Here is a 17,527-nt window from a genome sequence, read left to right on the forward strand (position 1 = left end):
TATATGACATCTATGACATTGTTGTATGTGACATCTATGACATTGTTGTATGTGATATATGACATCTATGACATTGTTGTATGTGACATCTATGACATTGTTGTATGTGATATATGACATCTATGACATTGTTGTATGTGATATATGACATCTATGACATTGTTGTATGTGATATATGACATCTATGACATTGTTGTATGTGATATATGACATCTATGACATTGTTGTATGTGATATATGACATCTATGACATTGTTGTATGTGATATATGACATCTATGACATTGTTGTATGTGATATATGACATCTATGACATTGTTGTATGTGATATATGACATCTATGACATTGTTGTATGTGATATATGACATCTATGACATTGTTGTATATGACATCTATGACATTGTTGTATGTGATATATGACATCTATGACATTGTTGTATGTGATACATGACATCTATGACATTGTTGTATGTGATACATGACATCTATGACATTGTTGTATGTGATATATGACATCTATGACATTGTTGTATGTGATATATGACATCTATGACATTGTTGTATGTGATATATGACATGTATGACATTGTTGTATGTGATATATGACATCTATGACATTGTTGTATGTGATATATGACATCTATGACATTGTTGTATGTGACATCTATGACATCGTTGTATGTGATATATGACATCTATGACATTGTTGTATGTGACATCTATGACATTGTTGTATGTGATATATGACATCTATGACATTGTTGTATGTGATATATGACATCTATGACATTGTTGTATGTGATATATGACATCTATGACATTGTTGTATGTGATATATGACATCTATGACATTGTTGTATGTGACATCTATGACATTGTTGTATGTGATATATGACATCTATGACATTGTTGTATGTGACATCTATGACATTGTTGTATGTGATATATGACATCTATGACATTGTTGTATGTGATATATGACATCTATGACATTGTTGTATGTGATATATGACATCTATGACATTGTTGTATGTGATATATGACATCTATGACATTGTTGTATGTGATATATGACATCTATGACATTGTTGTATGTGATATATGACATCTATGACATTGTTGTATGTGATATATGACATCTATGACGTTGTTGTATGTGATATATGACATCTATGACATTGTTGTATGTGATATATGACATCTATGACATTGTTGTATGTGATATATGACATCTATGACATTGTTGTATGTGATATATGACATCTATGACATTGTTGTATGTGATATATGACATCTATGACATTGTTGTATGTGATATATGACATCTATGACATTGTTGTATGTGACATCTATGACATTGTTGTATGTGATATATGACATCTATGACATTGTTGTATGTGACATCTATGACATTGTTGTATGTGACATCTATGACATTGTTGTATGTGATATATGACATCTATGACATTGTTGTATGTGATATATGACATCTATGACATTGTTGTATGTGATATATGACATCTATGACATTGTTGTATGTGACATCTATGACATTGTTGTATGTGATATATGACATCTATGACATTGTTGTATGTGACATCTATGACATTGTTGTATGTGATATATGACATCTATGACATTGTTGTATGTGACATCTATGACATTGTTGTATGTGATATATGACATCTATGACATTGTTGTATGTGACATCTATGACATTGTTGTATGTGATATATGACATCTATGACATTGTTGTATGTGACATCTATGACATTGTTGTATGTGATATATGACATCTATGACATTGTTGTATGTGACATCTATGACATTGTTGTATGTGATATATGACATCTATGACATTGTTGTATGTGATATATGACATCTATGACATTGTTGTATGTGATATATGACATCTATGACATTGTTGTATGTGATATATGACATCTATGACATTGTTGTATGTGATATATGACATCTATGACATTGTTGTATGTGATATATGACATCTATGACATTGTTGTATGTGATATATGACATCTATGACATTGTTGTATGTGATACATGACATCTATGACATTGTTGTATGTGATACATGACATCTATGACATTGTTGTATGTGATATATGACATCTATGACATTGTTGTATGTGATATATGACATCTATGACATTGTTGTATGTGATATATGACATGTATGACATTGTTGTATGTGATATATGACATCTATGACATTGTTGTATGTGATATATGACATCTATGACATTGTTGTATGTGACATCTATGACATCGTTGTATGTGATATATGACATCTATGACATTGTTGTATGTGACATCTATGACATTGTTGTATGTGATATATGACATCTATGACATTGTTGTATGTGATATATGACATCTATGACATTGTTGTATGTGATATATGACATCTATGACATTGTTGTATGTGATATATGACATCTATGACATTGTTGTATGTGACATCTATGACATTGTTGTATGTGATATATGACATCTATGACATTGTTGTATGTGACATCTATGACATTGTTGTATGTGATATATGACATCTATGACATTGTTGTATGTGATATATGACATCTATGACATTGTTGTATGTGATATATGACATCTATGACATTGTTGTATGTGATATATGACATCTATGACATTGTTGTATGTGATATATGACATCTATGACATTGTTGTATGTGATATATGACATCTATGACATTGTTGTATGTGATATATGACATCTATGACGTTGTTGTATGTGATATATGACATCTATGACATTGTTGTATGTGATATATGACATCTATGACATTGTTGTATGTGATATATGACATCTATGACATTGTTGTATGTGATATATGACATCTATGACATTGTTGTATGTGATATATGACATCTATGACATTGTTGTATGTGATATATGACATCTATGACATTGTTGTATGTGACATCTATGACATTGTTGTATGTGATATATGACATCTATGACATTGTTGTATGTGACATCTATGACATTGTTGTATGTGACATCTATGACATTGTTGTATGTGATATATGACATCTATGACATTGTTGTATGTGATATATGACATCTATGACATTGTTGTATGTGATATATGACATCTATGACATTGTTGTATGTGACATCTATGACATTGTTGTATGTGATATATGACATCTATGACATTGTTGTATGTGACATCTATGACATTGTTGTATGTGATATATGACATCTATGACATTGTTGTATGTGACATCTATGACATTGTTGTATGTGATATATGACATCTATGACATTGTTGTATGTGACATCTATGACATTGTTGTATGTGATATATGACATCTATGACATTGTTGTATGTGACATCTATGACATTGTTGTATGTGATATATGACATCTATGACATTGTTGTATGTGACATCTATGACATTGTTGTATGTGATATATGACATCTATGACATTGTTGTATGTGATATATGACATCTATGACATTGTTGTATGTGATATATGACATCTATGACATTGTTGTATGTGATATATGACATCTATGACATTGTTGTATGTGATATATGACATCTATGACATTGTTGTATGTGATATATGACATCTATGACATTGTTGTATGTGATATATGACATCTATGACATTGTTGTATGTGATATATGACATCTATGACATTGTTGTATGTGATATATGACATCTATGACATTGTTGTATATGACATCTATGACATTGTTGTATGTGATATATGACATCTATGACATTGTTGTATGTGATACATGACATCTATGACATTGTTGTATGTGATATATGACATCTATGACATTGTTGTATGTGATATATGACATCTATGACATTGTTGTATGTGATATATGACATCTATGACATTGTTGTATGTGATATATGACATGTATGACATTGTTGTATGTGATATATGACATCTATGACATTGTTGTATGTGATATATGACATCTATGACATTGTTGTATGTGACATCTATGACATCGTTGTATGTGATATATGACATCTATGACATTGTTGTATGTGACATCTATGACATTGTTGTATGTGATATATGACATCTATGACATTGTTGTATGTGATATATGACATCTATGACATTGTTGTATGTGATATATGACATCTATGACATTGTTGTATGTGATATATGACATCTATGACATTGTTGTATGTGATATATGACATCTATGACATTGTTGTATGTGATATATGACATCTATGACATTGTTGTATGTGATATATGACATCTATGACATTGTTGTATGTGACATCTATGACATTGTTGTATGTGATATATGACATCTATGACATTGTTGTATGTGATATATGACATCTATGACATTGTTGTATGTGATATATGACATCTATGACATTGTTGTATGTGACATCTATGACATTGTTGTATGTGATATATGACATCTATGACATTGTTGTATGTGACATCTATGACATTGTTGTATGTGATATATGACATCTATGACATTGTTGTATGTGACATCTATGACATTGTTGTATGTGATATATGACATCTATGACATTGTTGTATGTGATATATGACATCTATGACATTGTTGTATGTGATATATGACATCTATGACATTGTTGTATGTGATATATGACATCTATGACATTGTTGTATATGACATCTATGACATTGTTGTATGTGATATATGACATCTATGACATTGTTGTATGTGATACATGACATCTATGACATTGTTGTATGTGATATATGACATCTATGACATTGTTGTATGTGATATATGACATCTATGACATTGTTGTATGTGATATATGACATGTATGACATTGTTGTATGTGATATATGACATCTATGACATTGTTGTATGTGATATATGACATCTATGACATTGTTGTATGTGACATCTATGACATCGTTGTATGTGATATATGACATCTATGACATTGTTGTATGTGACATCTATGACATTGTTGTATGTGATATATGACATCTATGACATTGTTGTATGTGATATATGACATCTATGACATTGTTGTATGTGATATATGACATCTATGACATTGTTGTATGTGATATATGACATCTATGACATTGTTGTATGTGATATATGACATCTATGACATTGTTGTATGTGATATATGACATCTATGACATTGTTGTATGTGATATCTATGACATTGTTGTATGTGATATATGACATCTATGACATTGTTGTATGTTGATATATGACATCTATGACATTGTTGTATGTGATATATGACATCTATGACATTGTTGTATGTGACATCTATGACATTGTTGTATGTGATATATGACATCTATGACATTGTTGTATGTGACATCTATGACATTGTTGTATGTGATATATGACATCTATGACATTGTTGTATGTGACATCTATGACATTGTTGTATGTGATATATGACATCTATGACATTGTTGTATGTGATATATGACATCTATGACATTGTTGTATGTGATATATGACATCTATGACATTGTTGTATGTGATATATGACATCTATGACATTGTTGTATGTGATATATGACATCTATGACATTGTTGTATGTGACATCTATGACATTGTTGTATGTGATATATGACATCTATGACATTGTTGTATGTGACATCTATGACATTGTTGTATGTGATATATGACATCTATGACATTGTTGTATGTGACATCTATGACATTGTTGTATGTGATATATGACATCTATGACATTGTTGTATGTGATATATGACATCTATGACATTGTTGTATGTGACATCTATGACATTGTTGTATGTGATATATGACATCTATGACATTGTTGTATGTGACATCTATGACATTGTTGTATGTGATATATGACATCTATGACATTGTTGTATGTGACATCTATGACATTGTTGTATGTGATATATGACATCTATGACATTGTTGTATGTGATATATGACATCTATGACATTGTTGTATGTGACATCTATGACATTGTTGTATGTGATATATGACATCTATGACATTGTTGTATGTGACATCTATGACATTGTTGTATGTGATGTATGACATCTATGACATTGTTGTATGTGATATATGACATGTATGACATTGTTGTATGTGATATATGACATCTATGACATTGTTGTATGTGATATATGACATCTATGACATTGTTGTATGTGATATATGACATCTATGACATTGTTGTATGTGATATATGACATCTATGACATTGTTGTATGTGATATATGACATCTATGACATTGTTGTATGTGATATATGACATCTACGACATTGTTGTATGTGATATATGACATCTATGACATTGTTGTATGTGATATATGACATCTATGACATCGTTGTATGTGATATATGACATCTATGACATTGTTGTATGTGACATCTATGACATTGTTGTATGTGACATCTATGACATTGTTGTATGTGATATATGACATCTATGACATTGTTGTATGTGATATATGACATCTATGACATTGTTGTATGTGATATATGACATCTATGACATTGTTGTATGTGATATATGACATCTATGACATTGTTGTATGTGATATATGACATCTATGACATTGTTGTATGTGATATATGACATCTATGACATTGTTGTATGTGACATCTATGACATTGTTGTATGTGATATATGACATCTATGACATTGTTGTATGTGATATATGACATCTATGACATTGTTGTATGTGATATATGACATCTATGACATTGTTGTATGTGACATCTATGACATTGTTGTATGTGACATCTATGACATTGTTGTATGTGACATCTATGACATTGTTGTATGTGATATATGACATCTATGACATTGTTGTATGTGATATATGACATCTATGACATTGTTGTATGTGATATATGACATCTATGACATTGTTGTATGTGATATATGACATCTATGACATTGTTGTATGTGATATATGACATCTATGACATTGTTGTATGTGATATATGACATCTATGACATTGTTGTATGTGATATATGACATCTATGACATTGTTGTATGTGATATATGACATCTATGACATTGTTGTATGTGATATATGACATCTATGACATTGTTGTATGTGATATATGACATCTATGACATTGTTGTATGTGATATATGACATCTATGACATTTGAGGTGAATAAAGACACAAAACAGATTCTTTGTGACGCACACACACACACACACACATACATACACACACACACACACACACACACACACACACACACACACACACACACACACACACACACACACACACACACACACACACACACACACACACACACACACACACACACACACACACACACACACACACACACACACACACACACACACACACACACAGCTGGAGACAAACACATCTCATTAGTCTTAAAGCTACAGACACACTTCCAGCATCGAGGCTACACTAAAATACAAGTTTGTAAAAAAAGACGAACATGTCCAATCAAAGACAAGGTGCAATGATGATTATCCATCCATTTTCTACCGCTTGTCCCTCTCGGAGTGCCACGAGGATCCAATTTTAGTTCAACATTTCACTAAAAAGATCACGGCTACAAAATCAATGTCAATTTTCAAAATAAAAGCGTGTTTCCCCTTCTGCAGCACTCGGAGTGTACACACCTGTCTCCGGCTTATGAGACTTGTTTTGAAGGCCTTTTTTCAGGGTTGCCGTGGTAACTAAAGTGTTGTCTTACCTGCACTCTGGTGTTGACACAGCCGGGGACTTGGTGTCTGAGCTCATTGGCACTGGAGTGAGACTTGGGCAGCAGGAATGGATAAGACAGGGAGCGGTACTTTGGTTTCATGATCTGTGGGGGAAGATGACGGAGCCCTCAGGTTTTTACTCTTACACACACTTCTGAATATGAACACTTCTTAATATGAACACTTCTTAATATGAACACTTCTTAATATGAACACTTCTTAATATGAACACTTCTTAATATGAACACTTCTTAATATGAACACTTCTTAATATGAACACTTCTTAATATGAACACTTCTTAATATGAACACTTCTTAATATGAACACTTCTTTACAATTTACCCAGGCAGTGTTTATTGGCTGCTTTGTGCATGTGTGTGTGTGTGTGTGTGTGAGTGTGTGTGTGTGTGTGTGTGTGTGTGTGTGTGTGTGTGTGTGTAAACAGCCTCCAGTCAGTGGTTATCTCAACATGGCCTCACAATGGGTCAGAGAGTTGAAGTACTGTATGTTCCTGTCATGTCCACCCTTTTAAAAGAGAGGCATTTTCGCGATATTGATTCAAAAAATAAATAATCCATCCATTTTTCTACCGCTCGTCCCTATTGGAGTTGCGAGGGTGGGCTTGAGATGATCCTAGTGCACTCAGACAAAACACTCACATTCACATATTAGGGACAATTTGGTGAGTCCAAAAAAACAATAAATAAATAACATTCAATCAAATCAGATCAGATCAATCAGATCCACTATGGACTGGACTCTCACTATTATGTTAGATCCACTATGGACTGGACTCTCACTATTATGTTAGATCCACTATGGACTGGACTCTCACTATTATGTCAGATCCACTATGGACTGGACTCACACTATTATGTTAGATCCACTATGGACTGGACTCTCACTATTATGTTAGATCCACTATGGACTGGACTCTCACTATTATGTTAGATCCACTATGGACTGGACTCTCACTATTATGTTAGATCCACTATGGACTGGACTCTCACTATTATGTTAGATCCACTATGGACTGGACTCTCACTATTATGTTAGATCCACTATGGACTGGACTCTCACTATTATGTTAGATCCACTATGGACTGGACTCTCACTATTATGTTAGATCCACTATGGACTGGACTCTCACACTATTATGTTAGATCCACTATGGACTGGACTCTCACTATTATGTTAGATCCACTATGGACTGGACTCTCACTATTATGTTAGATCCACTATGGACTGGACTCTCACACTATTATGTTAGATCCACTATGGACTGGACTCTCACACTATTATGTTAGATCCACTATGGACTGGACTCTCACACTATTATGTTAGATCCACTATGGACTGGACTCTCACACTATTATGTTAGATCCACTATGGACTGGACTCTCACTATTATGTTAGATCCACTATGGACTGGACTCACACTATTATGTTAGATCCACTATGGACTGGACTCTCACACTATTATGTTAGATCCACTATGGACTGGACTCTCACACTATTATGTTAGATCCACTATGGACTGGACTCACACTATTATGTTAGATCCACTATGGACTGGACTCTCACACTATTATGTTAGATCCACTATGGACTGGAGTCTCACTATTATGTTAGATCCACTATGGACTGGACTCTCACTATTATGTTAGATCCACTATGGACTGGACTCTCACACTATTATGTTAGATCCACTATGGACTGGACTCTCACTATTATGTTAGATCCACTATGGACTGGACTCACACTATTATGTTAGATCCACTATGGACTGGACTCTCACACTATTATGTTAGATCCACTATGGACTGGACTCACACTATTATGTTAGATCCACTATGGACTGGACTCTCACACTATTATGTTAGATCCACTATGGACTGGAGTCTCACTATTATGTTAGATCCACTATGGACTGGACTCTCACTATTATGTTAGATCCACTATGGACTGGACTCTCACTATTATGTTAGATCCACTATGGACTGGACTCTCACTATTATGTTAGATCCACTATGGACTGGACTCTCACTATAATGTTAGATCCACTATGGACTGGACTCTCACACTATTATGTTAGATCCACTATGGACTGGACTCTCACTATTATGTTAGATCCACTATGGACTGGACTCTCACTATTATGTTAGATCCACTATGGACTGGACTCTCACTATTATGTCAGATCCACTATGGACTGGACTCACACTATTATGTTAGATCCACTATGGACTGGACTCTCACACTATTATGTTAGATCCACTATGGACTGGACTCTCACTATTATGTTAGATCCACTATGGACTGGACCCTCACACAATTATGTTAGATCCACTGTGGACTGGACTCTCACTATTATGTTAGATCCACTATGGACTGGACTCTCACACTATTATGTTAGATCCACTATGGACTGGACTCTCACACTATTATGTTAGATCCACTATGGACTGGACTCTCACTATTATGTTAGATCCACTATGGACTGGACTCTCACTATTATGTTAGATCCACTATGGACTGGACCCTCACACAATTATGTTAGATCCACTGTGGACTGGACTCTCACTATTATGTTAGATCCACTATGGACTGGACTCTCACTATTATGTTAGATCCACTATGGACTGGACTCTCACTATTATGTCAGATCCACTATGGACTGGACTCTCAAACTATTATGTTAGATCCACTATGGACTGGACTCTCACACTATTATGTTAGATCCACTATGGACTGGACTCTCACTATTATGTTAGATCCACTATGGACTGGACTCTCACTATTATGTTAGATCCACTATGGACTGGACTCTCACACTATTATGTTAGATCCACTATGGACTGGACTCTCACTATTATGTTAGATCCACTATGGACTGGACTCTCACACTATTATGTTAGATCCACTATGGACTGGACTCTCACACTATTATGTTAGATCCACTATGGACTGGACTCTCACTATTATGTTAGATCCACTATGGACTGGACTCTCACACTATTATGTTAGATCCACTATGGACTGGACTCTCACACTATTATGTTAGATCCACTATGGACTGGACTCTCACACTATTATGTTAGATCCACTATGGACTGGACTCTCACTATTATGTTAGATCCACTATGGACTGGACTCTCTCACTATTATGTTAGATCCACTATGGACTGGACTCTCTCACTATTATGTTAGATCCACTATGGACTGGACTCTCACACTATTAAGTTAGATCCACTATGGACTGGACTCTCACTGTTATGTTAGATCCACTATGGACTGGACTCTCACAATATTATGTTAGATCCACTATGGACTGGACTCTCACACTATTATGTTAGATCCACTATGGACTGGACTCTCACTATTATGTTAGATCCACTATGGACTGGACTCTCACTATTATGTTAGATCCACTATGGACTGGACTCTCACTATTATGTTAGATCCACTATGGACTGGACTCTCACTATTATGTTAGATCCACCATGGACTGGACTCTCACTATTATGTTCTCAACCTTTTTTCAGTGATGTACCCCCTGTGGACATGTTTTGAATTCAAGTACCCCCTAATCAGAGCAAAGCATTTTTGGTTGAAAAAAAGAGATAAAGAAGTAAAATACAGCACTATGTCATCACTTTCTGATTTATTAAATTGTATAACAGTGCAAAATATTGCTCATTTGTAGGTAGTGGTCTTTCTTCAACTATTTGGAAAAAAAGATATAAAAATAACTAAATGCATATTTCTCCACATAGAAGTAATCATCAACTTAAAGTGCCCTCTTTGGGGATTGTAATAGAGATCCATCTGGATTCATCAACTTACTTATAAACATTTCTTCACAAAAAAAGAAATCTTTAACATCAATATTTATGGAACATGTCCACAAAAAGTCTAGCTGTCAACACTGAATATTGCATTGTTGTATTTCTTTTCACACTTTATGAACTTACATTCATATTTTGTTGAAGTATTATTCAATAAATATATTTATAAAGGATTTCTGAATTTTTAGAATATTTTTGAAAAATCTCAAGTACCCCTTGGCATACCTTCAAGTGCCTCTTGGCATACCTTCAAGTACCCCTTGGCATACCTTCAAGTACCCCTTGGCATACCTTCAAGTGCCTCTTGGCATAGCTTCAAGTACCCCTTGGCATACCTTCAAGTACCCCTTGGCATACCTTCAAGTGCCTCTTGGCATACCTTCAAGTACCCCTTGGCATACCTTCAAGTGCCTCTTGGCATACCTTCAAGTACCCCTTGGCATACCTTCAAGTGCCTCTTGGCATACCTTCAAGTACCCCTTGGCATACCTTCAAGTACCCCTTGGCATACCTTCAAGTGCCTCTTGGCATAGCTTCAAGTACCCCTTGGCATACCTTCAAGTGCCTCTTGGCATAGCTTCAAGTACCCCTTGGCATACCTTCAAGTACCCCTTGGCATACCTTCAAGTACCCCTTGGCATAGCTTCAAGTACCCCTTGGCATACCTTCAAGTACCCCTTGGCATACCTTCAAGTACCCCTTGGCATAGCTTCAAGTACCCCTTGGCATACCTTCAAGTACCCCTTGGCATAGCTTCAAGTACCCCTTGGCATAGCTTCAAGTACCCCTTGGCATAGCTTCAAGTACCCCTTGGCATACCTTCAAGTACCCCTTGGCATACCTTCAAGTACCCCTTGGCATAGCTTCAAGTACCCCTTGGCATACCTTCAAGTACCCCTTGGCATAGCTTCAAGTACCCCTTGGCATAGTTTCAAGTACCCCTTGGCATACCTTCAAGTACCCCTTGGCATAGTTTCAAGTACCCCTTGGCATACCTTCAAGTACCCCTTGGCATACCTTCAAGTGCCTCTTGGCATAGTTTCAAGTACCCCTTGGCATACCTTCAAGTACCCCTTGGCATAGCTTCAAGTGCCTCTTGGCATAGCTTCAAGTACCCCTTGGCATAGCTTCAAGTACCCCCATTTGAGAACCCCTGCACTAGACGACTACACCAAGAGTACGTTCTAGATAATCAATCATCGGGAGGCAACCTGCCTTGGTGAAGTTCCAGCGCTGGATGAAGTGCCTCGCCACGTCCCGGGCGGCTCGGCCGTGGACCGCGGCGGCGATGTCGTGCCACGGCATCCTGGGCGTGGTGTAGCGGTCGATAAAGTCTGCCAAGAACGAAACATCCGTCAGAACCCGCACCACCACCACCACCACCACCACCACCACCGGGGGAGTTAAACAGCTTCTTCGCCCGATTCGAAAGAAAAACACCTGCAGCCGTCACAACAGTTCCACCCAACACCCACAGCAGCTGCACCTTCATACTGGAGGAGCATGAGGTGAGACGCACACTGAAGGCAGTGAACCCCAGGAAGGCTACGAGCCCAGATGGAGTCCCGGGACATGTACTGAGGGACAGTGCAGACCAGCTGGCCGGAGTATTTACTAAGACTTTCACCCAGTCCCTCTCTCAGGCCATCATCCATCATGCCTGAAGACCTCCACAATAATCCCGGTGCCGAAGAAGAACTCCGTCAGCTGCCTGAATGACTACCGTCCAGTTGCACTTACACCTATAGCCATGAAGTGCTTCGAGAAGCTGGTACGGACCCATATCACCTCAGTCCTCCCTCCCGAGCTTGACCCACACCAGTTGGCCTACAGAGCCAACAGGTCCACATAGAGGACGCCATCGCCACAGCCCTACGCTCCTCCCTGGGTCACCTGGAGACAGAGGGGGAGGAGCTACGTGCGGCTGCTTTTTGTGGATTATAGTTTGGCATTTAACACCATTATTCCTGATAGACTGGTGTCCAAACTGTCAGACCTGGGTCTATGGAACTCCATCTGCATGTGGATTAAGGACTTCTTATCCAAGCGCCCCCAGAGGGTGCAGTTGGGTCGCCACATGTCATGGAGCCTGCACCTCAGCACCGACTGTCCACAAGGCTGCGTGCTGAGCCCCCTTCTCTACTCCATCTACACATGTCATGGAGCCTGCACCTCAGCACCGACTGTCCACAAGGCTGCGTGCTGAGCCCCCTTCTCTACTCCATCTACACATGTCATGGAGTCTGCACCTCAGCACCGACTGTCCACAAGGCTGCGTGCTGAGCCCCCTTCTCTACTCCATCTACACATGTCATGGAGCCTGCACCTCAGCACCGACTGTCCACAAGGCTGCGTGCTGAGCCCCCTTCTCTACTCCATCTACACATGTCATGGAGTCTGCACCTCAGCACCGACTGTCCACAAGGCTGCGTGCTGAGCCCCCTTCTCTACTCCATCTACACATGTCATGGAGCCTGCACCTCAGTACCGACTGTCCACAAGGCTGCGTGGTGAGCCCCCTTCTCTACTCCATCTACACATGTCATGGAGTCTGCACCTCAGTACCGACTGTCCACAAGGCTGCGTGCTGAGCCCCCTTCTCTACTCCATCTACACATGTCATGGAGCCTGCACCTCAGCACCGACTGTCCACAAGGCTGCGTGCTGAGCCCCCTTCTCTACTCCATCTACACATGTCATGGAGTCTGTACCTCAGCACCGACTGTCCACAAGGCTGCGTGCTGAGCCCCCTTCTCTACTCCATCTACACATGTCATGGAGTCTGCACCTCAGTACCGACTGTCCACAAGGCTGCGTGCTGAGCCCCCTTCTCTACTCCATCTACACATGTCATGGAGCCTGCACCTCAGTACCGACTGTCCACAAGGCTGCGTGCTGAGCCCCCTTCTCTACTCCATCTACACATGTCATGGAGCCTGCACCTCAGCACCGACTGTCCACAAGGCTGCGTGCTGAGCCCCCTTCTCTACTCCATCTACACATGTCATGGAGCCTGCACCTCAGCACCGACTGTCCACGAGGCTGCGTGCTGAGCCCCCTTCTCTACTCCATCTACACATGTCATGGAGTCTGTACCTCAGCACCGACTGTCCACAAGGCTGCGTGCTGAGCCCCCTTCTCTACTCCATCTACACATGTCATGGAGTCTGCACCTCAGCACCGACTGTCCACAAGGCTGCGTGCTGAGCCCCCTTCTCTACTCCATCTACACATGTCATGGAGTCTGCACCTCAGCACCGACTGTCCACAAGGCTGCGTGCTGAGCCCCCTTCTCTACTCCATCTACACATGTCATGGAGTCTGCACCTCAGCACCGACTGTCCACGAGGCTGCGTGCTGAGCCCCCTTCTCTACTCCATCTACACATGTCATGGAGCCTGCACCTCAGCACCGACTGTCCACAAGGCTGCGTGCTGAGCCCCCTTCTCTACTCCATCTACACATGTCATGGAGTCTGTACCTCAGCACCGACTGTCCACAAGGCTGCGTGCTGAGCCCCCTTCTCTACTCCATCTACACATGTCATGGAGTCTGCACCTCAGTACCGACTGTCCACAAGGCTGCGTGCTGAGCCCCCTTCTCTACTCCATCTACACATGTCATGGAGCCTGCACCTCAGTACCGACTGTCCACAAGGCTGCGTGCTGAGCCCCCTTCTCTACTCCATCTACACATGTCATGGAGTCTGCACCTCAGCACCAACTGTCCACAAGGCTGCGTGCTGAGCCCCCTTCTCTACTCCATCTACACATGTCATGGAGTCTGCACCTCAGCACCGACTGTCCACGAGGCTGCGTGCTGAGCCCCCTTCTCTACTCCATCTACACATGTCATGGAGCCTGCACCTCAGCACCGACTGTCCACAAGGCTGCGTGCTGAGCCCCCTTCTCTACTCCATCTACACATGTCATGGAGTCTGTACCTCAGCACCGACTGTCCACAAGGCTGCGTGCTGAGCCCCCTTCTCTACTCCATCTACACATGTCATGGAGTCTGCACCTCAGTACCGACTGTCCACAAGGCTGCGTGCTGAGCCCCCTTCTCTACTCCATCTACACATGTCATGGAGCCTGCACCTCAGTACCGACTGTCCACAAGGCTGCGTGCTGAGCCCCCTTCTCTACTCCATCTACACATGTCATGGAGCCTGCACCTCAGCACCGACTGTCCACAAGGCTGCGTGCTGAGCCCCCTTCTCTACTCCATCTACACATGTCATGGAGCCTGCACCTCAGCACCGACTGTCCACGAGGCTGCGTGCTGAGCCCCCTTCTCTACTTCATCTACACATGTCATGGAGCCTGCACCTCAGCACCGACTGTCCACAAGGCTGCGTGCTGAGCCCCCTTCTCTACTCCATCTACACATGTCATGGAGTCTGTACCTCAGCACCGACTGTCCACAAGGCTGCGTGCTGAGCCCCCTTCTCTACTCCATCTACACATGTCATGGAGTCTGCACCTCAGCACCGACTGTCCACAAGGCTGCGTGCTGAGCCCCCTTCTCTACTCCATCTACACATGTCATGGAGTCTGCACCTCAGCACCGACTGTCCACAAGGCTGCGTGCTGAGCCCCCTTCTCTACTCCATCTACACATGTCATGGAGCCTGCACCTCAGCACCGACTGTCCACAAGGCTGCGTGCTGAGCCCCCTTCTCTACTCCATCTACACATGTCATGGAGTCTGCACCTCAGCACCAACTGTCCACAAGGCTGCGTGCTGAGCCCCCTTCTCTACTCCATCTACACATGTCATGGAGTCTGCACCTCAGCACCGACTGTCCACAAGGCTGCGTGCTGAGCCCCCTTCTCTACTCCATCTACACATGTCATGGAGTCTGCACCTCAGCACCGACTGTCCACAAGGCTGCGTGCTGAGCCCCCTTCTCTACTCCATCTACACATGTCATGGAGCCTGTACCTCAGCACCGACTGTCCACAAGGCTGCGTGCTGAGCCCCCTTCTCTACTCCATCTACACATGTCATGGAGTCTGTACCTCAGCACCGACTGTCCACAAGGCTGCGTGCTGAGCCCCCTTCTCTACTCCATCTACACATGTCATGGAGTCTGTACCTCAGCACTGACTGTCCACAAGGCTGCGTGCTGAGCCCCCTTCTCTACTCCATCTACACATGTCATGGAGTCTGCACCTCAGCACCGACTGTCCACAAGGCTGCGTGCTGAGCCCCCTTCTCTACTCCATCTACACATGTCATGGAGTCTGTACCTCAGCACCGACTGTCCACAAGGCTGCGTGCTGAGCCCCCTTCTCTACTCCATCTACACATGTCATGGAGTCTGTACCTCAGCACCGACTGTCCACAAGGCTGCGTGCTGAGCCCCCTTCTCTACTCCATCTACACATGTCATGGAGTCTGCACCTCAGCACCGACTGTCCACAAGGCTGCGTGCTGAGCCCCCTTCTCTACTCCATCTACACATGTCATGGAGCCTGCACCTCAGTACCGACTGTCCACAAGGCTGCGTGCTGAGCCCCCTTCTCTACTCCATCTACACATGTCATGGAGTCTGCACCTCAGCACCGACTGTCCACAAGGCTGCGTGCTGAGCCCCCTTCTCTACTCCATCTACACATGTCATGGAGTCTGCACCTCAGCACCGACTGTCCACGAGGCTGCGTGCTGAGCCCCCTTCTCTACTCCATCTACACATGTCATGGAGTCTGCACCTCAGCACCGACTGTCCACAAGGCTGCGTGCTGAGCCCCCTTCTCTACTCCATCTACACATGTCATGGAGCCTGCACCTCAGCACCGACTGTCCACGAGGCTGCGTGCTGAGCCCCCTTCTCTACTCCATCTACACATGTCATGGAGTCTGCACCTCAGCACCGACTGTCCACAAGGCTGCGTGCTGAGCCCCCTTCTCTACTCCATCTACACATGTCATGGA

General features: G+C 40.9%; 1 protein-coding gene across 3 annotated transcripts in view; it reads right to left on the reverse strand.

Annotated features, from left to right (window-relative positions):
• pld1a (phospholipase D1a) overlaps positions 1–17,527 on the reverse strand; it is a 110,902-nt gene that overhangs the window by 21,735 nt on the left and 71,640 nt on the right. For all 3 annotated transcript variants that reach the window (XM_061896350.1, XM_061896351.1, XM_061896349.1), the window contains 2 exons: positions 12,806–12,924; positions 7,732–7,845 (listed from right to left, as the gene is read on the reverse strand). In XM_061896350.1, coding sequence (XP_061752334.1) covers positions 7,732–7,845; positions 12,806–12,924 — 233 coding nt within the window. The remainder of the gene's footprint in view (positions 1–7,731; positions 7,846–12,805; positions 12,925–17,527) is intronic.

The sequence above is a fragment of the Nerophis ophidion genome, linkage group LG03, assembly GCF_033978795.1.
Source record: "Nerophis ophidion isolate RoL-2023_Sa linkage group LG03, RoL_Noph_v1.0, whole genome shotgun sequence".
NCBI lineage: Eukaryota > Metazoa > Chordata > Actinopteri > Syngnathiformes > Syngnathidae > Nerophis > Nerophis ophidion.